General features: G+C 39.1%; 1 protein-coding gene across 2 annotated transcripts in view; it reads right to left on the bottom strand.

The window, feature by feature from the left end:
- The window catches only part of SLC17A6 (solute carrier family 17 member 6), a 39,032-nt gene extending 24,916 nt beyond the window's left edge, over positions 1–14,116 (bottom strand). The window contains exons 1-3 of one of the 2 annotated variants that reach the window (XM_017644800.3): positions 12,956–14,116; positions 10,134–10,386; positions 8,498–8,616 (exon numbers count right to left, since the gene is read on the bottom strand). In XM_017644800.3, coding sequence (XP_017500289.1) covers positions 8,498–8,616; positions 10,134–10,386; positions 12,956–13,041 — 458 coding nt within the window. In that variant the 5' untranslated portion in view covers positions 13,042–14,116. Of the gene's footprint in view, positions 1–8,497; positions 8,617–10,133; positions 10,387–10,556; positions 10,954–12,955 lie in introns of those variants that run through there. The other variant, XM_037026688.2, reaches the window with a different exon arrangement.
- Between the last annotated feature and the right edge of the window lie 13,073 nt (positions 14,117–27,189).

Here is a 27,189-nt window from a genome sequence, read left to right as displayed (position 1 = left end):
CCTACCACAAACATACTCTTTAGGGAGGGGTAGAAATTTTATCCCTGAATGATTTACTTTGCACTGATTGAAAAGCCCTTCTGATATTCACTCACCCATCTCCACTGTACATGGAGAGAGTATCTCTTTTGTGTTTCTAGTCAGCTAAACTGGCTTTCTATTTTATCCCATTTTCATCTAAAAAGTAGATTTCTAGATTCTTTTTAATTACAGGGGAGGAGAAATCTGTCCTCTACTCCATTATATATATTAAGCAATCATTTTATTACTTGACTTCAATATAGGCCAAAAGAGAAAATGTGTGCTTTTTGTAGGTTCATTTTTGCAATCCTTTTGTCTTTTGAAAATTCCATTGCAGATTTTTTTCAGGTACATCGTCAATGTTTCTCCACAGGAAGTTATTACAATTATACCATATCCATGTTAATTTTTATACCATAAAAATGGTACATATACACAGAATATATAGTAATGGTATACCATTTTATTATAAATGTTAAATTTTATACCATATCAAATCATAACATAGTTCATATGAGAAAGTTTTAATGAATTGGTGATCATAGGATAGAAATTTCACACATTTCAATATAACTAACAAATCATACATTTGTAAAAGTAACCCAACTTCTGATTTATATTCATCTGTCTTACAGAACAAAAATATTTTCTAGAAATAAATTTCCCCAATTAAAATTTTAAAATATATGTTTGATTTCCTGTATTGTAAATCTAGGTTCTCTGTAATACCGGGTAATATCTGTATCAGTATATATATATATCAGGCAATATATCTATATCAGTGTATTAGTACTTATGTCAGTACTATATGTAAAAATTAGCCATCAAGGAAAACTCTAGAAAATTACAAAAAATTTTTAGCATCAAACTAAACTAAAACATAGCTTTTGCTAATGGATAATCAAATCACGTGGCTATTAATTTGGTAAATATTGCTGAACTTGAATTTTCACATAGTAAGTTGAATCTCAACTAGAATGAAATTTATTCTGCTTAAGGTACTGATCCTTAAAATTGGCAGCTGAATATGCTCTTAAAAACCCACTCCTGGTGTGAATGTAAGTCAGAGATAGGTCGTCAGTAATTGGGTTGAGAAAAAAAAGGGGAAGAAATCTGCAAACCAAATGTAAAAAAAGCTTAATATTATAATGTCCGAAGAACAGGATTAGAAATGATGGGTGCTCTCAGTTTCTCAAAGAACACCATTATAATCTCTGAAATAAAATAGGGGCCATTTGTTTATTAAGATTGCTTTTCAAAATGATAAACCACTTGAAAGTTTCTGAAAATTGTTGTTTTCCTCACAATTTCCTCTGCAGCAAATGACATACTAAAATGAATTCAATTTGCTTATTTTCAAGTTAAAATCTAACTTCTACTTGTTTTTTCTCTACTTGTTACACACACACACACACACACACACACACACAATCGTTTTCCACTTCTTTGTCTTCCGGTGTGAAATGATTATATCTTCTGACATAATCACTTTAAGAATACTGATGCGTGCGCGTGCGTGCGTGCGTGCGTGCGTGTGTGTGTGTGTGTGTGTGTGTGTGTGTGTGTGTGTGTGTGTGTGTGTGGTAGGAGGCTTTATATTACTAAACACACCATCAAAATTGAGAAATGTAGTATTCCTGACAGAGAATGTTTGGAAAAACAAATACAGTTGCCGAATGCATCCCACCCTGCCTGGTGATTAACATTTAATGTGGTGTACAGTGAACCAACTGTGAGAGTCCCACTCACACTCTTTCTATAGCCACAAACACCGTCACATGTCCAACCACCCCCAACACACAAGGATGTACCCAGTCGAGGTGACAGGAACTCTGGTGACTTGCTACTTCTGCAGATAATATCCATTTTCCCAAGTCAATCAATTTCCATTGGGGCAGTGGCTTGTCACTTAACAGGGAACTAGTGTTCCTCACCCCAGGTGTGGCATTAATCCTCTCCTAGAGGCTCTGTTGGAATACACTGATTCAGGCTGTTTAATCTACTTAATCTAATCTAATCAGGGTTCCGGGGCCTCCCTTTATCACATCTGATGCCCCCATTCCCATATTTAAAAAGGAATACACAAGCATAAGCCAGCCCTCTGAGTCCCTTGGTACATCATTAAGTTGTAAAAATGACTTCATCACTCATGACAGGGAAATTAGACAGCCCCAACAGTGGCATATGGCACCGGGACAATCATACTACCAGCTGCCCACCTGACTCTCTCTTCCTTCAAAATAATGTGCCTCCCCCCCAGAGGCTCTGTCCACACTGCGGTCGTCTGTAGGATGTGACAGCCGCAGGGGAAACCAGGGCGAGTAAGGGGTGAGAGGAGAGCAGAATGGTGCGAGAGAGCAGCTCCTGTCAGCAAAGCACGTTCAAGCCCTTGGGGACCCCTCCCCCTCTCGATCCCTCTATTCATCTTGTGGAAAGGGCATTTTCTTTCATCAGAGAAAGGAAGGCCTCTTCTGCATTGCCCCAGATGCCTAACCTATAGAGCCTCAGTGGCAAGGCAAATAGATGTTGGTAGGCAGCTAGATGAGTGAGATAGAGATAGTCACCTGGCCACTAAAAGACTGGATGAGTATAAATCATTTCCACCAGAATAGTTGGTGGGCTCTTGCAGCAGGCTTTTTGTTCATAACCTGACTTATTTTCTCACACAAAAGGTATGTGAAAGTGTTTCTCCCTGGAAGGGTTAAGGAACCCCTGCTTTCAATGGATGATCCAATTGATAGGTAAATAGAGGGGGGAAAATGATAGAGAGATGATAGATAGATAGATAGATAGATAGATAGATAGATAGATAGATAGATAGATAGATAGATAGATAGATAGATAGATAGATGATAATGTTTGAGTGCATATTTGGTGATGAGACTTAAGAATTCATATCCAATGCTTATCCAATAAATAAAGCACATCTTCACTATTTTATTTCTGTGAAGGAAAAAGAAGAACAACAGTAAAATCATTCCTGTCTGGGCTTAGTATATGAATGTTATGTTTAAAATAGCTCCCTGAAAATCATTCACATAAGAGGATTTTTGTATAATCAGGCACGTCACAATATTTAAATAAAAGTGTATCAAATTTCATTTTTATGAATGCAAATGCACACAGTGATTTAAAAACCCATACAAATGAAGCTGTTCATTTTTAAATATAAATTATTGTCTCTTTTATATTCACTGTATGAATTGAGTTGTATCACTCAAAGCTACAGGGAAGAACCCCTTCTATTTTGCAGGCAAAAGGTCTACACTACCTTCAGCCCACACACAAACCTTTGCAATCTTCTAGGAGCCCAAGCTGCCAACGGGCTGGGTAGGGAGAAAGTTCTACATACTATGTTTTCTCTTACAGACAATCACACTATTTGTTTAAGGCGTTATCAGGTTTGGATTTTTCCTTTTGGAGAGGAAAGAAAAGAACCACTCATGTTATGGCCAAATCATTTAAGAGCCAGGACACACACAAAGACAGCATGTTTCTCCTGCCACAAAAATCTAAGAATCCCTTGGGCCTGCTAAAGGCTTCTCTAATTCTTGGATTTCTGTCCTGGATTTGGGGGTGATAGATTGTAGGCACTCATTCAGAGAGCAGATGGCTCAGCTTGCTGCTGAAAATGAACTTCGTGATGAAACATAATATTAGGCAGAGATGTTAAATTTTCAATGTAGAAATAGCCTGTTGTTACGCATTGCCGGACACAATCTCTTTGTGACCTTGGGCAAGTCACAACCTCCCTGATTCTCTACTTCCTTTCCTAGTCTGTAAAGTTAAGAGGAAGAGGTTAGATGAGTTCTGTCCAGCTCTAATATGGATTCTTTCTGTTATAGGGACTTCACTATATACTACAGATGCATGTGATCTCTGATCTATTATCAAACAAAGAACTGGTTTTTTTTTTTTAGGGAAAGTCAAGCTAAAAACCCAAGAAATACCTGAAAAGATAAAAAGTTGCACTAGGAATCAAACCCTCTTCAAATAAAGGATAGGGATGAGGGGAAATAAACTGTAACTTTCAACACAGAAGTCTAACCTCAAACTTAAGTGGATTTCTCTAAGTGTGTTTACAATGCCTGGATAGAATTCAAGAATTGCATGCACTGAATTACTTAACACTCTATATATTGCTGCCTAGAAATATGTTTTAAGACATCTCTTTAAAAGCCTTCAAATGAGAATGATGCATTCTCAGAGAACAATAATTTAAATGGTGAACAACGCATATGGAAAAGAATTTTGAAGCCAGAAATCTGACAGGTGAAAAGAGGCATTTTCATCACAATAGAAGTAATCCTTTTGCATTATTAATACTTAAGGCAAATTTAAACACAGTCATACTGGTCATTGAATTTTTTTCCTTTCAACTCTTTTTTCTAAATTTAAGATGCTATTAATAATAAATGATAACAACCAACAATTACTGAGTACCAGGCACTTCTAAAAACCTTACAAATATCCTCTTCTTTAGCTGTTATGACACATCAGGTAGGCACTTTGATTAGCCTCCTTTTAAGGAAATAAAAACTGAGGCTTAGAGAGGTTGTATGTCATTTGGTTATTGAGTAGTATATTCAAGAGTCTAAACCCAAATGGTTTGGCTTCAGAGCCTATACCTTAACCACTATGACAAGCTGCCTTTTTTCCAAAACCCAAAACACTTTGTCGTTATGTTCATTTTACTCATTCAACAAATATCTATCATGGGTCAGGCACTCTTTGAGTTGCTAGAGATACAGCTTAAAAACAACATTGATAAATTGTCTGCACTCATGGAGCTTAGAATGTTATCGGAGAAATGCAGATATGAAATTTAAAAAGTAAGTAAAATATTGGTATGACAGCTGGCAATAAATGCTCTGTAAAAAATTAAATCAGAGCTGGAAAATCAGGAGGACTGGAGCATGATAGGGAACATTTTTAAACAGGGTTTAAATAATATTGCTACCCAGACAGAGGCAAGAACAGTCTTCGTGAATACGATACCATCCATTAAAAACATAATGTTGACAAAATACTCCCCTTGGTAAATCCAAGTTTCTTTGGTTACGTTATTTGCAAAAATTCTGCTGTTTCTCCCGTTAAGTATTTGCCCTGTTCCTTCATCACTCTCTAAATGACAGGTAAAAATAGTCCTAAGCCATTTCACATTTGTAAATATCTACCTTACTGTAAGCTTAGTGTCTTGTGCTGTTTAAAGACAAAATTAATTTGCCCCAACACCTTTTTATCACTATAGTAAATGTGTTCTGACCTAAAAACATTACAATTTAGTGAGGGGTCTCTGCCTCTGAGTCCCCATTCTAAGGCCCTCCTTGGAGGTGAGTAAATTCTACCACCCAGGATGTGCAATAGCCCTTTAAAGAAAGACAAAGGAAAAAATGATGCCAGAACTCTCCTCTGAGACTGAGTTTCCTCTCCCAAGAACTCTCCGAGCTCTCAATGGGAAGGAAATGGAGAACACTTAAGTATTTGACCAGAAAAAGGTCCAAGAATCTCTATTCTGACCAAGGGTGGGGCTGCTTTTGCTTAATCCATTAAATGGAGAAGCCAAATCATTGCTCTTGGTTTTTCATTGAGAAATTTGCCAGGAGGTGTAACCAGGAGCCCTTCTCTCTAGAGGAGCTGTCGCCACACACCTTGGTTCCTCAATTCCAGTTCCGCTTATAACAGTGATGGCAAACAGTTTCCAAAGCAAGCTTCTTCTACACCTAGAGGGAAAGGAATCTGTCCCTGGTATCCCACCCAAGGGAAATCTTGTTCTACTATTAAAAATCTGTAGGGAGGAACTATAAACATACAATGTTTATAGGTGGAAAACTGGTCTTGCTGTGTTGTTTTCACTGTTTTTGAAAAGAACCGTGATAGGACATGTACATCCTTAAAGTCAATTCTAAAAATCTCTTAGATTTTGTGTTCAAAAAGCCTTCAGAAATGAAATACTATGGAGCACTTATAGGACTAGTTGGACATTTCCAACATGTTAATAATAGGTGTGTCTGCCTGATTACATTATTTATGATTTTATTATCTTTTCTTTTTTATACAGTTTCTTTCTTTAGTATATAGTACTTTTTTTTTGAGAGGGCATCTCTCATATTTATTGATCAAATGGTTGCTAACAACAATAAAATTCTGTATAGGGGACTCAATGCACAATCATTAATCAACCCCAAGCCTAATTCTCAACAGTCTCCAATCTTCTGAAGCATAATGAATATAGTACTTTTATAGTCACAAAAGAGAATATTATATATTTTTCAAACCTGTTTGCATAGGGGCTTCACCTGTATTTGTAATGTTTTGTCACATTTTTTAAATGAAGCAAATATGTTAAAAAATCCTAAGTGGTAGAAAGGAAATGATTTTCTACATGTTCATAATATTTTATAATAAATTTTAGCTTAATGTTTTCAGTCTTGTAGAATACAAGGCACTGTACATGACAATATTAAGTTTCTCTCCCTTGAATACCCAAAGGTAAGGTGAATTCAAATCCAAATGAAAATTCTAAAATTCAGAAATCTTTCTTTTCAGGAAAATCTACCAAGTAAATTAGAACCTGAGTCAGCATCATTCTTTTCTTCTCTAAACAAGACACAAATGATGGCAATAAGATGGCATTTTTTTTTTTAAACCAGGAAAACCTGTTTGACCTCCCGGTGTTACCAATAGGGAAAGCTGGGGCATCCCTGGTGTTTTTTCCTGGCAGAAAAATGTTAGCATTTTAACATTTGGCAAGCTGATGGTTTTGACTCTGAAAAAAACTTAAAGGTACAGCCATTTTATTTTCATTTCACATTATACTTAGGTTTTTCCTGTATCATTTTTTTGGTGAATTGTTATGTTTTCCTCCTGAAATGAAAAATATTTCATATATGTACGTTTGGGGTCTCTTTCTGGAAGTTTATTTTGTTTTAGAAAGTATTTTTTAGGAAACAAAAAGATTCAAGACATTATGCAAAGCATAATGTGAAATATGAAAGCAAATATGTAACATGTTTACTACCAGTAATATTTAAGGGAATATTTCCTTTAAATGTTTCTGCCTAATATCATTTTTTCCTCTATCCCATTGATAAAATTGAGTCCTCGAAGCAGTTGGTGATTTTCACTTTAAAGATTCCTTTTTAAAAAGAACATTTGCCTCCTGTTGGATCTGAGTGTTTATAACCCTGATTTAGGGTAAAGACGGTATTCAAAAGGCATTATTTCTAATCTTTTGCACTCTCCTCTTGACATTTTAAGGACTATCCAAAAATCCTCCCACTGGGATCTTTAAGCTTAAAATAAATTTCCAAGAATTCCTTCCTAGGCCTTGGAGTCCACAGAGAAAACTGGACAGGAAGACACCTCCATGAATGGGACTGCAGGTGACAGAAGCTAAGGGAAGGGCCCTGGGAAATTTCACTGAGATGAGAGACCAGTTAACAAAAGCAATGAGGCGATCTAGAGAGATGCCCAGTTCTAGATTTCTTCCCGAGAAAATATTATTTTTGTGGGGAGGGAGAGAGGTGAAGTAAAAGGTGCCAGATCTGAAGAAAGAACCGAAGTCTTTATTTGGGGTCTCTCTGCTGTAATACCTGGTAGGGAGGGTGCATGAGTTCTCAGCTTAAAATTTCGTATGTACGGAGCATTTAGCTGTATTCATCATAATACACACAATGAAGCGAACGAAGCTGCCTCTCACAGCTCCGTTGGCCTAGCTGTGTTCCTTAACACTCCCACCTCATCAGTCCTTATGACCCAAATTTCGGGGCATCCCTGCAGGTGGTCCTGCGGGCACTCCTCTGGGCTGGCGCTAGGTCCTCGGCTGCAGCCACCGCGGCAAGGCTGGAGGCCGCAAGCCGCAGCTGAGCGCCTCCCAACACCTCCCTCCTCCCCGCCCCGCCCCTACTCAGCGGAGCTCATTAACAGGTGGAATCGCACCCGGGACGCTGAAATCCCGCCTGCCTCCATAGAAACCAATTCTTCAAACCCAGAGCACCATCTGGGCGGGCTCCCGGGCCCGACGTTCGACGTGCCCTGTTGCGAGGTCAGCGCTGCGGGGAGCCGGGACTCCCGCGGGACGCGCCAGCGAAAGCGCAGCACGTGCGCCCCGCCCCCGCCCTCCTGTGCACCCAGCCTCACAGACCGAACTCCGCCTGTTCCCCGCCGGGCCTCAGCTCCTTCCAGGCCTTAAGGCATTGTCGACCCTGTATGGAAAAGCTGGCTCAGCCAGGGCAGAGAGGAAGCGGCAACAGGCGGCCCGCCCAGGCAAGCTGAAATCCTTTGCGGTTACCTTAGTCTGGAAGGAGGTACCAAGAGTTCCAGCCCCGAAAGGGGATACCAGGGACGAGGAGACCTGGCCCAGGAGTGCCCAACCTCGGCGGGTCTGTAGTCCCTGCTCCCCAGCCTCTGCTGCCCGTTCGGAGGGTACGAGCCCCGCGACACCCAGCGAGCCCTGGCCCTGCCGGCGCGTTACCTGTTGGCTGCCAGCCGAGACGCGATGTAGCCACCTGGAATCTGGGTGATGATGTAGCCCCAAAAGAAGGAACCGTGGATCATGCCTACGGTTTCCGGGTCCCAGTTGAATTTGGCTTTCTGCAGGGATCAGGGGGAAAAAACGGATGAAGGGGGAGAGAGTAGAATCAGTGCTTAGACTGAAGATTGATGTTCAGTATTTCTTGGACCAACCCCCCCGGGTGCTTCCCTGCATTCTGGAGATGAAGGTGGTTTAATTTTCGTTTCCTAACAAAATTGAATCCATACCTTATTATAGTAAAGAAATACCTCTTTTAACTGAAAACCGTGCTCACTTAAATTGTATTGTGGTTACTAGCGAAGCTGGGAGCCCTGGCTTTGCTCCACGACTACTACTATCACGTCGGGCCGGACAGACCCCTTGGACGAGTGACCACTGAGCTCCGGAGTTGGAAATTAAGGGCTCTCCAGGAGGAGATTCCGTTGCTGGCTGGGGATAGAGACACCTGGCGGGCCCCTTAAGCCGCCGCCGGCCAGTGCGTACGCGTTGAGTCGCTTTGGAGAGTGGAATTCAACTGCGGAAATCCTGGGGATAGAAGGTGCAGAGGTTGGAGGAACTAGGAGGAAGGATGATCCCTGCAAAATGGGGATGGACGTGGGCTGGAAAGATTTGGAGAAGCCCGGGGAATGCTGGGGAGTCAGTGGAGAGAGAGGTGTTTCTCAGGACTGCGCCTAAGAGCCGGCGAGGGAGTGTGTCTGAAGGTCAAGGCCTAGCTTCGCCTTCGCCAGGCTGGGCGTCCCCTCCAAGTGGAGCGAAATAAATGCATCAGGAAGGTGAAGGAGCGCTTATTCTGCCAAAACTGGGGACCTTTTCTCTCCCTTTGAATAAAACTTGGAAACCAAACGCATTTTACAGGGTCTCCCAGAATCCCCAGGGCCCAGCGGACTTCACCGCTTCGCATCCGCAGTAGGTTCCCGAATTCCTCCTCCCAACCCTTGCTTTCCCTGGTGTGTGGCCGCTCAGATCCCTAAGCAGGAAGTCTGGACCGACGGGTTTCTGTGGCCATGCGTTGCTCCGCCTCTCCCTGTGCGTTACCCTAACACATACATTTTAAGATTATGGGACTGGATTCCCGTGACCTAGGGGGACTCTTCCTGAGCGGAAGCTCTCACGCGGACCAATTAGGTGGCCTGCTCTTCAAAGTCCCTGAGCAGAAACAGCCGATCTGCGTACAGTTGATTTGTCGGTTTTGTATCATTTTGATTATTAAGAATACTTAGCAGGAAGTCAGGGGGAAATTATAACATATGCTGCTCTATTCTTTCGAGTAAAAGAAAAATATTTCGATGTAGATTTAGCTGACATTATTAAGCACCAACTTTTGTCTGAAGTCACTCTTCACAACAACCTAGTGAGCTAGATGCTATTTTCCACTTTGCAGGTAAAGAAAGGAAGGCCGAGAGAGCAGCCCCGGCTCGCTCCAAGAGGCAACGGGAATAATACCCAAGCGTCTGTTCTAGAATGGCAGTGATGAGGCTGAGGGTGCATCCGGGCCTTCCTCATTCGGGGGGCGGGGAGCTAGAAGGCTCAGACAGGTGAGTGGCCTCGCGAAACCCCGCGGCCAACGGCTGCCCACCTCCTTGATAACCTTGCCCCCGCGGTGGATAGTGCTATTGTTGACCATGTCCACGATGGCCACGCCCAGGTTGCAGCGGATGCCGAAGGAGATGCAGAAGCCCAGGCCGCTCATGATGGCGATGATGTAGCGGCGCGGCAGGCCGAAGCACGTGCAGTCGCACAGAGGCGCCTTCTTCTCAGGCACCTCCAGAGGCTTCCCATCCTCCGTCAGCTCGATGGTCTCCCCGGTCTCTTGCTTCTTCTCCAGCACCCTGCGCGGCAGAACGGGGAGAGGCAGGTTGGCCGCGGGTTAGGCACCCGGAGGCCCGCCCTGCCAGTGCTCAGGACCCTGTTAAGGTGATAAGGCGACACCAGGCTTCAGGACCCCTCACCTCCCCGGCCTGCTGACAGTGCCCTCCCCGCGGCAGCCTCCCTTTAATACCTTCTGGTCTAAGACAGCCAGTCCCCATTCCCTCGGGATCCATCATGCGGCACCTTGAATCACACGTACAGGCCGCTTGGGCATAACTTTCTTGCCGGGTCTGCAGTTTGAGGGAAGGGGTCCCCAGCACCTGTGTCCACGCCTCGCACCCGCAGTGCTTTCTGCCGCGACAGGCGGCTTTTTCCAGCCTCCTGCCGGCCGCTGCGCTGCGGGTGGCCTGGCCTAGCCCTGAGCCGCGATACCCCTTCCTTCCCGGCAAGGTGGAGCTCTCTGGGGTGAGGACGCCGCGATCCCGCCCCCCAGCTAAGTCCGGACTAAGGCCGCTCCGGTCCCGGCCCCGCGGAGAAGGTCTGTGAACGCTCTCCGAGGGTGTCACGCATCTACTTCCCCTTCTCCAGCTCCAGAATGCCAGTTCAACGTTTACTCTCCTATTACACATTCTTACTTTTTTCGCCTTATTACTCGAGTTTGAAACAAAGGCCTCCGCAACATATGGCCGACACCTAAGCTTCCTACTGCCGGAACATGAATAATTAATTATTCACACTCTTGCGTCATTACTACCTCGGTTACAAACACCGAAAAACACCAGGGGGCCATGTCCAAAGATGTAAAATGCGATTCTCAGATACACAAACGTGCCCCCAAATCAACTCTGATAAGGTGTCGCACGCCAAGGTAGAACACCACATTCCTTTTGTGTTTTCTAATTTGCATAGTATTTCACAAGACTTCGCCCATCTAATTCTATTCCTTTTTGGGTTTCCGTCCTTGGGGGGAAGAAAGAGAGGAAAACAGTGATGGAATACTGATAGTATTGTTTTAGTTCACAATATGTGCTTGAAAGTTCTATAAAAAGAGAATTCGAACATAACAATACAATTACCGTGGGCCCTTGAGATGGTTACATTCCATTTAAACAAAGAACCTCTCCGTTTAAAATTTGCTGATGTTTTCCAATACACCATATAATTTATTTTTGTGTGTGCCCTTTTAAATGATCTATCCACACACAATTGTTTTCATACACACGGGTAAAACAAATGAAAATTTGAGATTAATTCCAAGAATGCACACCTTGGGATATGACTGTCAAGCAATTTGAGGCTACCAGAAAAAAATGTCAAGCTTCTAATTTCTACAAAATACCACGGGATGAATAGGCCATAACGGTTTTTGTAGCTATGTTCTTATTCCTAAAGTCCAATCCCAGTGTTAGAACACATGGCAGTTTATTTATTCTAGGAGAGAGAAATAAAACTGATGTGGTTAAAAACATTGGCTTCATATGCTCACATATGCAAAGCTGAACTCTGCACCTAAACTCTCCACCTGATGGCAATTGGGCTGGGAAAGAACAGGTCTTTCTGGGGCAGCTCTAGGACTGCAGGGCCCATGCGGTATCTACTGCCGCATAGGTGCCTGACGGTGCCTACATGAAGCCCACCAGAACTGAAAAGGTTTGAAAAATTGGGAGATGCATTGGCCATTTTTAAAATATTTTCTAAACATTTCTAAGAGCTTCAATTTCCCAAATGTGAAAGTTAGCATTCTCTTGGAATCGTTTATCCTTTCGTTTCTGCTCTCTTCTCTTGATTTTTCTCATATTATTAAGAAAGTGTATTCATGTAATATTCTTGGAAGGATTTAAGATTGTGAAATTTACAGCATAATTAGTACAGTGACTATAGGGAGGCTATTTTTAAAAAATCATTTCTAGTACTTTCAATGTCATTTTGCTGATTATTACTGTGGTTTTTCTCATTAGCACTGTGACATTTCAAATGCAAGACATAACACTTCTAGGAGAAGTCAAATAATTAAAAACATTGTTTTGGGTTCAAAGAGAGGAGCTGCTTCAGCCATCAATTATTTATATATTTTGATTCTTCTTCCTTCCATACTGAAGGAAGATTCCACTGGGGGATTCTCTACTGGAGTGGTTTTGAACTGAGATCTAAATTTCTTTTTGCTATTACTCTTTGGAATTTCTTGGTTATTTTTTTTTTTAGAGAATTGTGTTTTTTTATTCATTTGTCTGCATCAAAGGAATTTAATTTGGTGTCTTTATAAGCAACAAAAGACAGGTTCTTTGAACAGGTGCTGGTCATTTCTCAATCGTAAAGAGGATTAAGTCTGGGCAGGAAAGGATGAGATTCTGCAGGTACCAAAAACAAAAATCACACACACACAGATACACAAAGCAGACAGGTTCATTTACTGCAACATTCCTGAATTAACAAGCAGGTTTCCAGAGCAGCCCTACTCCAGCAATGAGGAACAAAAAAAGATTTTCCGATCACACTACAATCTCTCTAAGCAACCAGGGTTTTACGGAAGTAGCCCTGCAGATTTTTTCATGCTGAGCCCCAGGCAAATATAGGTTTCCTTTCTCTTACCTGTAGATCTGGCCAAGGGATTTTCCAGCAAAATTCTTTAGCCCCTCTTTTCCTGGGGTCAAAATCCTTTGTTTTACCGACTCCATTCTTGCAAACACTGGTGTCGGCTCTTGCCAGATTTAAATACTGATCGCTATGAAAGACGAGACTTGCGCATATTGTCTTAATCGCTTAAGGTAGTTGTGGTCTTTCTCTTCTCAACAGAATGGTATTGGTATGCCTCCAGCAAGAGTGCGAGTGAGAGAGCGGAGGGAGGGTGAGAGAACGGAATACAACAGAATAGCTGCAAGCAACCCACGGTTTCCTAATAGGAGAGTTGGTAGACACAATCAGAAAGTCTCATTGGAAGGGGAGGATCCGGTGGCAAAGGGCGCGCGCAGTGCCATGGTATTTGGGCAGGTGCAGACGAGTCCTTGTCCTGCTAGTCAGTCCACTGAAAACAATGCAAAGTCTCGACTTGCAAAGCCTTTTTTTTTTTTTTTTTTTTTTTGCGGTCAAATCTTGTGGCTTCTAAACGGAGGGGCGGAAATATCACAGAACCCTTGTGTAAGGGCAAAGTCAAAAGAATAGTACTTTTTAAAATGGTGTCTTTGCTGTAAGAAGCAGACTACTTCCAAACTCATGGGATCATTTTAGGTCTCAGGTGAGCAATGCTGCAATTAGTTTTTCCTCCTTGCCTCTGATCTCCACCCATCACGCCGGCGCAACTCTGGTCTGCGGTAGAGTCGAATTAAGATGGAGAAAGCTTGCTGCTCTTTGAGGACGTGAGTGAATAACAGATACACAGTTCTGATTTGGGCAGTGTCAGGATAGATTTTTTTTCAGCACGCTGACAGCGTTTGTGAGGGCGCGCCTCGGCAGAATGGTTCAGCACCACGGACAGAGTAAGTTTCAGGAAAAGGGAACGCTTCTTTCGGCTTGCTAGGTTGCCAAGTTTCTCGGGGAGCTGGGCGGATCGCCCTGACCAAAGACCATTCTGAGGATCTTCAGGAATGGATGCTATGGAAACCAAGTGGGAATATGTCATAATCGCCAGAGTTTGTAGCGAGAATGGTGCATTTGGCTCTGCAAGGAAGGAAGACTTTATTAAAAATTGACAAGTAACTTCTGATTTCCTACATTTGCCCAGCACGCTGGCGCCAGCTCTCACCGTGTAGCAGGGAAGGAAGATTATAACATAAATCAATTATGTTTATGGAATTTCGTGGCACCTGGATTCCCTTGGATATAAAATATATGTACAGAAACTGCATAATTATATTCATGTGTTCCGTTTTAACTCCTGATAAGAAAAGAAAAGAAAGAAAGGGAGAGAGGAAGTATGGGAGAGAGGAGAGAGGGGAAAGGCTGCAAGAATAACTGCAACCTTAGTGCTGTTGTTTAAAAGAAGCAGCTTAATAAAAAAATTCCTTGGTATTAATATGGTTTTTCACTTAACTAATTTACAACACACTACTGAAATATCAATATACTGATTAAATTTGTGGCTGTACCTTGTGATTGTCAACAAATTATCACTGATGATATTTTCAAGTTTTATTTTAAATTACTTGTATTATTTTAAAATGTGCTTTTTTTTTCTTTGTACAATCTTCTCCTAAAGCAGAATTATAGAGACATTCCTGTAAACTTTTGCTTTCAAGCATAAAAGTATAGCATCAATGAATCTAGTTCATTAAGCAAATTAAGAAACCCATGCTATCTTAATGTTAATTATTAATGCACTTGACAAGAACCACAAACCTTTCAGATGCAATTTGGGTAAATGATTACCAAAGAGATTGCCCTTGAAACACATTCTCAAGGTTAAAATCCTTGTATTCCCTTAAACCAACAGAGGAAGGAGATTTTTCTTAGGGATCCTGGGTCCAAGTCTCAGAAGTATGAATCTCAATACAGAGTCATGTAAGAATGTTCCCTGAATAGGTCAAATAATACAGTGGGTATGTATATTCCCAATGGATAGCTGAAAGACATTATCAAAAGTAGCATAAGCCATCTGCCATTGTTAAATTTGATAGTTATATTTTATTTCATTATGAATCATGACAAAGAAAAGGATACTGGAGGCATCTTTCTCATTTTGAAAAGCATATGTTAAAATATATGTCTCCAATAAAACACTGTACCAGATTTTTCTAAAACTCTGGAATGCCTCAAAATAATATCTATCCCAAAAGGTGTGAAAAGTAAAACAACACATTAAACTACCTCTTTCCAAATAAAAGATTCAAATTAAACAGAACTTGACAAATCTCAGTTCTATTCAAAATATGTTTTTGAATCTTTAGTGACCAATTTCATTAAGTATAACTCATTTAATATTTACAATTTTGAAATTATAGGAAGTTATACAAAAAATAGAAGTTAAATAAATACCTGTGAGGCTGACATGGTCCTATAAAAATGATTATTCTAAGAACTCCTGCTTAAGTTTCACTCCAAATGACTAAAGATCTAAACTACCAGGAAACCTGATTACTAAGCCTGTACTATATATATCTGTGGGAACATCAAATAATACAAATTCAACATGAGAGCATTGTTTCTAGAATACATAATTACATTCACCTTTATGGAAATAAACATCATCTGGCTCTCTCCTCCACTCTCTTAATAACAGGGTGAGTGCTTGAATCAGAATTACTGCTAATATTAATTTGTTCATTCTAAAAATATTCATTCAATGCCAAGAGTTGCACTAGGTTCTGGGAATGTCCCCTGTAAACTGTCCGTGGGAAATACGCACATAAGTACAATTATAAATAATTATGGGTGAAATTGGACAAATTAAATAACCCAGACTAAGAATGAAAGTGTGCAGAGAAGATTTCAGGAGGTGATGTACTCTTGTCTGTTTCAATACGTGAAGAGAAATTCCATGGCAGCCCCACAGAATTGGGTGGAGAGGGGTTATGGTACTGGGAGAACATCCCAGTCAGAGAGGACATCTTGAGCAAAGTCATAAACAATGGAAAAGTGTTGTATGTGGAAAATTACAAGAATTGTTACTAGGTCACCTGAGACTAAAGAATGCCATTGAAGCTATTCTTAAATTAAAAATAGCCGCTCCCAATAAGAGAGACATATATTTGGACACTATTCACTAATCTAACAGATTTTCTTCATGTGTGATCCCAAAGTCCAAACATTGAACATGTACTTTTTGACCTTAAGGTCAACATATTTATCTTTATACAAGTAGTTATACATACGGTATTAATTTAATGATATCAGAAAAGTCTTCCTTTCTCCGAACATCCTCCCTTGCCCCAGTTATCTCCCAGCCAAGTTTAGCAGATCCTTAAATTGAATTATTAGACAACTCTTCCTATAGGAGAGTTGTCCTCTCTTCCCAAGCACTCTGAAAAATAAAAGAAGGTTTTAGTGAATATATTTAACATGAGTAGTATATTACAATTTATGAATTTTTATTTACATGAAATATGAATTATGTAATTTTTATTTACATGAAAATGAAATCACTTATTTCTTATAATTATTCTTCAAGCTAATTTTATTCTTATTTTATTGAGGAGGAAAATGAGATTTAATAAATTGCCAGAAGACATGCAACCAGTGATGAAGAAGGAGCATGGGTTCGAATAGTTTCTCACATTTTAAGACTATTAAATATACAGATTCTGATTCAATACGTCTAGGCTGGAGCCCAAGATTCAGCAATTCTACAAAGTTTCCAGGACTACTTGCCCATGAATGACACTTTGAATATCACCAGTGTAGAGTATGAAATGTGAAATCATCTGACCTAGGTTTGGGTACTGATTCTTCTGATTTTCATCCCTGTAACTTTGAATCAATCACTTAACCTTTTTTAAACTTCAGTTTCCTTATTTGTATAAATGAAATGAAGGCTTATAGTAAGTGATCTCTATTATCGTTTCTACTTGGAAAATTTTATGACATTTTCATTTATTAATTCATTGATGTAAAACCTCTTTTCCTTTATTTGTTCAACCCTAAGATTTTTCCACTGTATGTGAGCTGAATGGTTCATAATGAACTGAGAAAAATGCCAATAATATAGAGAAATGTGCTTCTTTCTGAAAGTTGTCATAAAGAAGAGTAAATTTATTGTTTGTTTTACTATGAAAAGACATTGGTTTTCTATGTAATAGTTTAAGTAATTGTCTTATATTATTCTTTGCAATTTACAGAAGATACTACCCAATAGCAACGTGGTAGGTTTGCCATTTGTATCCTGGTGTGAGGAACTACTTTTGAGAGATTACTTAAATGTCTTGCAAATGTTGCCCTCTGGTGGAAGGATATGTAATTACTTTAGAAGCAATTGCCCTTACGTAATTAAAACGATTGCTTTTCTTTTGCTCTCTTTCTTTTTTGGAATTTGTTAAAGTAATATCCATAACTGAAAATATGAAGTCTCTTTGGTGGGCAATACATTTGCAATTGCACGACCATGTACTAAATATATTTAGAAAGAAGTTGATGGAGAATCTCTCACTTAGCCAGACTTTTAAGGAAACTTGACTTTACTAAACATTTAGAAACGGTATGGTAATCACATAGGGGAAAAATGAGTTTCTAATCCCAATTCGATAAACTGTGATAACTTCATAAATATTTTGAAATAGTAATATGTTTGATAAATTTTCTTCCCCATTACCACAAAAATTAAATACCTTAAAAGCACCATATTTAATGCTACTCATGGATCATTGTTAGGTTGTTTTCAAGATAAATTTATTTCAAAAAATAATTCAAGGTGTCTGATACTATTTTGAATGCCACATTTTCTATTTGTTACTTCAACAATAGGTGCTCAACAGATTATTTGCATTTCTTGTGGGCTAGGCCCTTTTCTGGGATATAGCAAACCAATTAACTCAGGACAGTATTATAGCTTTTTATAATAGATGCTGAGAGCGCATTCCTAAAAAAGGACTTTGAAAGGCTTTCTTACAGTATCACTTTATTTGACTTTGAATTCCTACCTCAACTTTCTCTCTAATAATTATACACTGCTTTCAGGTTGAGACCATACAAACAGGCTCTAGGATTCATCTGTGACTCTTTTCTTATCGAGAGTTTTTAAGTGGACAGTTTTAATTCAGCTTTATTTGACTTTACTTTACAGTGCTGACCTTAGAGACTTTTCCAAGAAGTTATGATTATACAATTTCTTGAAAGCCAGGGATAGAAGAAATAATTTAGTTTATCTTACCCACATCTGGGCACATAACCCAATACTCTGCAGTCCTTTATTTAGTGCTTGTATAAAATACATTTTGATTTCTCTGTGATCTGTCTGATTAAAAAACTAGAAGAAGGATGTTTTAAATAAAGGTACATATATAGTTTAACCAAGAAAAATGCAATGTGTCCTTTTTATATACATCTCACTTCATATAATTTACCTTTAGAAATATTTATACATCTTATTCCAGTCCTTTCTTTCTTATTCAAGTAAAAAAATCCTTATTCATTACATGCCTTTGGGCCTTGGGAAAGTCCACATTTTAAAGTGAATGGACCTAGAAGGTATTATGTTAAATTAAATAAGTCAGGTAGAGAAGCAAAAATACCATATGATTTCACTTATACCTGGACTCTAAAAACAAACAAACAAAACAGAAATAGGTTCATAAACTCAGAGAACAGACTGGTAGTTGCCATAGTGCAGGGAAGCAGGAGGATGCGTGAAATAGGTGAAGGGGATAAAGAGGCACAAACATCTGATTATAAAATAAATTAGTCACAGGGGTGAAAGTACAACTAAGAAATATAATAATAATGTTGTAGTATCTTTGTAGGTTGAGATACATCAACTATACTTATTGTGTTGAACTTTTAATAATGTATATATTTATTGAATCATTATATTGTATACTGAAACCAAAATAATATTGTGCGTCAACTATATTTCAGTTACAAAATAAAAAATAAAAAGAATTTAAACACAAAAAATTATGAAGAATATAAATAGTATTGTGAAAAATAAATAAATAAAGGGAATGGTAGCCAAATACTGTTCTTCTGTTAGCAAAGTATTTCTAATTTTCAATCCCACACTATATACATAGAGTAATGTGATACAATTTAAAAGGACTTTGAAAGTATTAGCCCCTTGAAACTCTCAAATGCGTATTTTCTTAAAGTAAAAATTGTATAAGGTTATAGTGGGAAAAATTAGGAAAAGAGATGCAAGTTGTAAAGAGAGTAAAAGAAATATACACTTCACTACAAAGTAGGCCAAGGCAGAGAACACCATTACAAGGTATTTTACAGAGAAATAAATAGGTTAAGTGGCAAGTAATATGTAATATTTTTTGAGTTTGATGAAATCTAACCTAAGTGAAATGTCTCACTCTCCCTGGGTCCTATAGGGAATCCTATTTAGGTCTCATCATACTAAATTACGAATTTCCTTTCCTTTGGGTTCCACATGTTTATCATTCCTGATTGTGGAATATTATCTTTCTTCCTAATATTACTGAAATCTTCCATGTAGATTCAACACCTCGAGATTTTCTGTTTAACTTGTTTATACTATTTTTTAAGTTACTTAATCTGTTAGAGGCAGAATGTGCAGGGATTTCACTTTTAGAATATTTAAAATGACATTTTCCAAAGTAAAAGTATGAATACATAGTCATATAAAAGGCAAGAATAGTTAAAATATGGAATATATCATTACTGTAATCATTATTTTGAAAAAGTAAAAACAAAATACAATGAAATACTGTGGCACTGTAAATATATTCTAACTGTTGCCCTCTAGTGGTGAAAAAAATTTCTTTGAGTTAAAAAAGCTAACCTAAAGCAGGTGGTGGGTGAGGGAGATAAATGGGCACAAAAATCTCCATCATAATATAAACTGGTCATGGAGATGGCACTGCAGCATGGAGAACGTAGTCAATGGTTCTGTAACATCTTACTGTGTTGACAGATAGTAGCTTCAGTAATTGGGGTGAGGATTTAATAATGTCTGTAACTGTTGAGTCATTCTCTTGTATACTTGAAACCAATATAATATTGTATATCAACTACACTTCCAAAGAGAGCATTTTAAAAATAAAATCATCAGGTAAATATATTTCAAATAATATTCTTATTATGTGTGCGTGTTTTTTCCTAGCACAAAGAATAAAACGACACTGATAAATTAGCACTGAAAAACCACAACTTAAATAAGTTTTTGTGCCTACCTGTGGGATTATAATAATGGTAAAGACACATTATACTGTGGTGACAGCCATAGTGGGTATACCTTGTTGTGTAAAATAAATAGGCTGTGGTCATTCTTTAAGACTTTGGATATTGAGTGCCAATCCTTCAGTCCACTCATTGTGGAGGAATAGTCAGAGATAATGATCACACCATACCTGAAACCTGATCTCTAAATATACTGACTTTCCAAATTTTTGAGCCAATGAACCCATTTTAATTACTATTAAGCCAGGCTGAGTTGGAGTGTCCATTACTTGCAATTGGGAGAATCTTGATATGTCACCTTCTTGGAACAGAATAAGCATTCTATGTGTCAGCTACTGTAAACATTATACTACTGTTGGCTGATTTTCTATTTTGAAACGTCTTTTGACATCCTCTGTGAAAGATGAGAAATTCATTTTAAATCTGCTCCTCCTCAACTCACACTTACTCCTACTAATCCTCCGTTTTCTTACTAAATTCATTTAAATCAAGCTGTGACGTTTATAGAACCATAAAAATAATGCTAAACACTCTCCCACGGTCACACAGCACAGTGCCCAAGTTAGGATTCCAAGCCAAGCCATCCGCCTGGTAACTGGTCGCGGCCAAACTGTAGGGCTCCTTTCCTTTATTTTCCTTCCTTGTATAGCATTTTCTTTTCCCTAGAGTTCATAATTGCATCCTTCTATTTGTTGATGTTTTCTTTTTATGTTTCTCTGTTCCTGTCATTAAACCATCTAAAAACATTTCAAGAGAACTTTTAAATTCCCCTGATATAATAAAACTCATGAGGCAATGTATCAACTCCACTTTTTTCCTGGATACATTTCTCCTAGTGCTCCCTGTCTTTGTACTTCCATCTAAACTAGATGCTTTCTAGTTCTGTTACACCAATGCCGACTCAGAGTCCTCTGTCACCATCATTCTGAGAGGTAGTAGGAAACTGGAGGTACTATTTGTTTTGGCTGTTGTACGTTTTGACATCAAAAGTCTCCCCTCCTGTTAGAGAAGAGGAGTTTCTCCTGAGGAGAAGAGACTTCTGGGATTTCCATAAACCTGGGTCCACTGCTTGAGACGTTACACTGTGCTCTCCTCTGAAGGTTCTTAACAACCTGATAATAAAATTACCAATTTTTATGAAATGGCTTTTCTTTGTATTTTTATAGGTTACTCTGGAGATGCCAGCAGGACATGACTATGAGGTGGAATGCTCTTGCGACTATAGGAATAATCACGGGGAGTTAAGTAAGGTCTCCAATCCTGGGATCTAGTGATCAATCCAGCCATAACTGCTGGCCCCCGTGGAGCTACTTGAGGCCCCTACACTTCCGAATTCCCAGGACTGTCCTCCTAACACATGATACACAGCTTTCCCTGGACATTTCCTGGGTGAGCTTCTCTGATTCCCCATTACCAAGCCACATACCCTTGCAACACAATACTTGGTACAAGAGACCCAGAGTCCCTGTTTACCTGCCAAACACCTTAGTCTGTGGTTGACTCCACAGCCCTGACCCCCATCTGGTTCCAGCCTCTGAGAGCTGGTCCCCCTCCTCGTAGATCTCCATGCTGATGGACCCCCAGTCTTGTTTATTTCTTCCTTCTTTAATTGATGGCCTCCTGGAATATCGTTGCTCTGTATTGGTCTTCCCAATATCAAACACTGTCTGAAACATGCAAAAGACGGCCACAGCCTCCACACCCCGAGCCTGGTCCTCACTCAGTGTGGCCTTGCTGGAGAGCCCTGTTAAGACTCCAGAGTTGCAGTGAGCAGAAATGCCTGGGAGAATCTTCTTCTTCCCTGGGTTCCTGGTAACTCAGCTTCATCCTTTTTTAAGTTTATCTCAATTGTATAATGATTAATTGTTCCTATCAAATAATAATCGAAGTTATTTTAAGTAATTAACATTTAGTATCTGACTCCCCATGGAGGGAGGTATACACTCCAGAGGAACAAGAACTCTGTTTAGAATGATATGGACTCAGGTTGCTTTGGATGGAATATGGCTTCTTCACTCTTCTCCTTGAGTGAGTTTCTTAATCTATGTAAGTCTCAGTTTTCTCATCTGAACTGGTTATAATAACATCATTTACTTTAAACAGTTGTTGTGAGGATCAAATGAGATCCTGTATGTAAAACACACAGCTTGCAGGGCCTGGCACATCCTAAGTGCTTAAATATTGCTAATTAATATTAATATATATATTTTTTTAGTCCCTGGCTTCTAGTTGGTTATGTGAATGAATGAGACAGGTTTTTGTGCAAATCTAGGAATACACCTTATGCCACAGGATTTGTGACAATTCAGTAGGTGCCAGTGACCTTGTCCTCATTAGAGATTTTCTCTAACCAAGGTAGCTGGAAAACTCTAGGGACGAGCTGCCTAACACTACTGCCCCCAAATGATTTCCTCTATTATAGCCCTTACAATCCCATTCAGAATCAGAATTTTTTAAACAAAATGGTTCAGAAAATCCGATTTGTTTCTAGCCCTAGCGTGGTCTTTTAGAGATGGAAAAAGGTTTGGAAGGGCAGTGAATAAGACCAGGCTAAGGCAAGTCCAGTTTCTTAACAGGTGAACTATGACTGGAGGCAACAATGCTTTAGTGTGAGGAGAAAGAGTCAGCAGGACTTTGCAAGTTTTAACGGGATGCTTTACAGTTTAAGGAAAAAAACAATGTTGCATGAACATTAAAAGGTAGATTTACATTTTTAAATGAAATTATTCACTACCCTAAGAGTAAGTTGGAGTTCTGGAATAAAAATACCCCCTGAAGAGCATGCAATGTTTACTTCTGCTTTGCCTTTACAGCAGTAGAGACGATTTCATGGCACAGCTTGCCATCAGACTGCCCCAGTTTAAAACTCTGGTAGAAATGTCACTTTCTTCTTAAAATGAGTCATGAATCACACAGGTTTTAAATCTTTTTGGGGGCTGACAGTTTGAAGGTGAAGTCATTTACATTTCTTCAAAAAGAGGGATCTAAAACAATGACTAAATTTTGCTGAGACACATAATTTTAGAATTTAAAGATTATTTAGTCCAAAACCCTTAGTTCACAAATGATAAAACTGAGGAGTGGAGAGATTAAGTGACTTGCCCACAGTCACATTGAAATTTGGTATTTTGGATTCATGATTCAAAACTAGATCTATTCCTCAGTTTAAAGAGATCCCCACCCTACCGCCTGTGGTATTTGGATCAAAAGTTTCAGATGCTTTTCCCATCTCAGAGGTCTGTGTTGGGGCCCACTCATAGTAAAACTTATAAACACTTGCAATAAAACAATTGTAGTACAACTTATGATAAAGGAATTCTTTGGTTCCTCTTTGGACTCCTTATGTAAAACCCCCTTAGTGCGCTCAGAGAGGAGGGGAGGTAGGATTGGTAAGGCAAAATTGAGGAATTTCAGGATTCTTCAATATATTTCCATCAAAATCCAATTCATTCAATTGCTAAAAAATATTTATGAAGCTCATGCTATGTCCCAGACTCCATATACTGGGGATAAAGAGTAACCAAGACAGGCAATTTCCTACCCAATTGGAGCATTTATTCTAGTTGGAAAGACAAAAACACATCAATTGCCATCCCAATTTCTGAAAGCATATCACTGAACATTTATCAGCGTCTAAGTACCATTTGAAGTGCTTTATAAATTGTATTTCATTCATTCCTTATTGCAACCTATAAAGTAGGTATACAATATGTTATATAACATGATATGCTGTGATATGGTATATTTCATGATATAATAATGCAATATGCTGCAGATGAGAAATGTACAAATACCCAAAGTCCTCAGCTCTTAAGCATCTGAGGTGGAATCTACTCAGATTCATCTGGATGAAGGTACACATATTTGCGCTTATGTTTCTCATCCTAACTTAAAGGATTTCTTGGGTGCCACACTAGCTACTAGAAATAGGAAGATGAATAAACTATCTTTACCATCAAGCAGTATTCAACTGGTAGGTGAGAAAGACATAAAAATAAACTCCAAAAATGATATGATATGTTAAGGGAGAAGACTGTAGAAAAGTCAGTGGGAGAAAAGGAGAAAAAGACCTGCGTTATCTAGATGGTGACATAGTTTCAGGAAGAAATGCCCTTGAGCTGCATTCATCACTGTGCAGAATCCCCCTTCATTTCCAGGTACCACTGCATCAAGTGAGGCTATAGGCTCCATCGATCAGACACTGTCATGAGAATGATCTAGAAGTGAGCCCTGTTAAGAAATAGGCTCTGTGTGGAGCTTCCATTGGTCATTATGGGTGGATGATGGTTGAGGTATGTGCATTTTGGTATCATCAGTTGCAATGGTGGCCATTTCCTAGCGGTCCCGAATTAGGGGGAACTATTCATTGCAGTTTGCCCAGGGCATTCACACTTTTGCCACTGAAAGTCTTGTATCCTGCAGAACCTAAGCATCAGGTAAACCTGGACAGTTGGTTATCCTATAGCTAGGTTGATATTTCCAATGCAGATTTAGTAGTAAAATCAAGTTTCAGTAAAACCGAGTTCTTGGAATTGAGTGCTAAGCTATGGGAGTGGATGAAGTTCCTGGGATGTTGTCCATTGAGATTTTGGGATTTTCTCCTGGAACTTGTGCCTAGGGTCTTTATCCCTACCTATCCAGTGGTTTCAGAAGTTATTGAATATATCATAAATCAATCACTTCTAAGATTAAACTAGCAGAAGTGAATTTGCTGTTTTCTACTAAGTCCATGAATTTGCTGTTTTCTACTAAGTCCATGACCCATATACCCTTGTCCTGCTTCAAATAACACCATGACACCTACAGATATAGTAAATATCTTGTAATATGAAATTACAATTTGAGGATAAAAGCCAACAGTTAAGGATAGGAGAGAACAAAGAAAGAATGAGGCTGTGTTCTTGCTGGCACAATTAAAACAACAACCACATCCTGGAACTGCCCATCCATGACTGCTTGTGCTTGAAATAGTGTCTGGTTTTAAGTCACTTTGTCCCAGGTAAGTAACTGATAGGGGCTCATTTCAAGCATACTATTATGTATCATGTGAGTATGTGATTTTATATTTAATTCCAAAAATGTAGATTTGACAGCATCTATGATGACAGTAAACTCTAAATTTCCTTGCAAGCCCCACTCTTTTCCCATAAAGCCGTTTTATGTGTTTTAAACTGTTTTCTAATATTTTCTAACATTTTTTTGCTTCTGTATTATGTAAGTTGCTTGGTAAATTTTTAATAAAATATGAGAATGAAATATTGCTATATTTGATTGTATTGATAAGCACTAGATATAAAAGTTTTAAAATGGTTTACAAAATAATTTTCTATGTAAAAAATTGATAATTTCTGCTCAAGTCTGCTGCAGTACATATTTCTGTAGAAGTAAGGATTTACTTTATCTCTTTTCTGCTCCTTTAAAACTTAATGTCCTGATTCTGCCGAATTGGTCATAGAAGAGACAGCTTAGGACATCTCAGTATCTCTTCCAAACAAGAAATAAGACAGTTTTCCATTGTGAGAAATTTTATTGGGTTTCTTGAATCAGATGATTAAATGAGAGGAAAAAGGATGGAAGGAAGGAAGGAAGGAAGGAAGGAAGGAAGGAAGGAAGGAAGGAAGGAAGGAAGGAAGGAAGGAAGGAAGGAAGGAAGGAAGGAAGGAAGGAAGGAAGGGAGGGAGGGAGGGAGGGAGGGGAGGAAATAAAGGAACAAAAATAATGAAGGATGGAAACAAAAGTAAATCAAATGGGAGTTCTAATATGACAAGCAAGAGAGTATGAACCCACATTATCTGATTTGTTTATGTGCTAACCCCTGCATTCATCATCTTATTTAAAAATTCTTTCAATTTTCCCTTGGAATTTTTTTTTCTCCTTTCAATATGTTAGTGATAAGAAGCAAGGTGATTTCTATCTTCTCAGAAAGAGCCCTTGCCTGAAAAGAACCCACCAGCAAGCACAGAACTTCTAGTCCATGCCTCCCTTCTGCCTAGAATCTTCCTGCTGCAAGGACAGAGAAGGCAAACATCTTGCCCCAACCTATCAAGCGCTTCTCCCTCAGGGTGGATGTTCCATCAGAGGCTCACTAAAGGGACTTGCTGCTGGCATCCTGGAGTTGTGCCTCCTGTTCCTGGAACCTGATGCACCCTTCCCACAGCCGTTTGTTAGCATCTTCGCTTCCCCTCAACTTGCTGTCTCAGGCATCCTGCTACTTGTGAGAATAAAAATGAATCATCTCACCCAGTATGTCAACCTGTATCACAAATCTTCCAGGGTAGCTTTCACAAATAATCAACATTGCAACTGAAATTCCTAACTGTATATATTACTTTCAGCAGAGAGCTAACTCACTTCATTGTTCAGTAGGTTTCAAAAAGAAACATTTGGCTCTGTCATTACATATCTGGGAAGTCAGTTCATCCCTCCAAGCCTCAGTTGCTTTACATATGATATGAAGATATAAATCCCTATTTTACAATATTGCATTAACAAATAAGAGAGACTGCATGTATAAGTGCTTAATGTGGTGCCCAGCACATAACCAAATGTTGTTTTCCCTCTTCTAGTCCCCCCCAAACTAGTATTGGAGTTTTAGAAAAGTCTAGGTTTTGCCAGGGTAGAGGAATGGGTCCAAAAAATACAGAATTGTTAGAAAATTTGGTGACAAATGGAGTGGCAAAAAAGATTAAAGCAAAGGTAACATCCCTTAAAACAACTGCTCCAATATTGGAACATCCCTTAAAACATTGAGATAATATTGGAACCTTATCACTGATTTTTAGTCTTCAGAAATTCCTCCAGTAAAAATATATGATCGTGGGCACATAGTGGAAAGTACAGCACAGTATTAAGAACAAGTCTTTACATAGTCTTGAGTCTAAATCCCATTTCTGGCATTTGTTATCAAAACCTGGAGAGGTTAGTTTACTTCTGAGACTAACTTCCCTCATTAGTTCCATGGGATAATAGTATATAAAATACAGGAATACTGTGAGGATAAAATATGGTGCCTAATGATAAACCCACAATAAGTGATA

The sequence above is a fragment of the Manis javanica genome, chromosome 11 (genome assembly GCF_040802235.1).
Source record: "Manis javanica isolate MJ-LG chromosome 11, MJ_LKY, whole genome shotgun sequence".
Lineage (NCBI taxonomy): Eukaryota > Metazoa > Chordata > Mammalia > Pholidota > Manidae > Manis > Manis javanica.
Note: the sequence above shows the minus strand (reverse complement) of the source record. Positions and strands in the feature narration are given on the sequence as shown.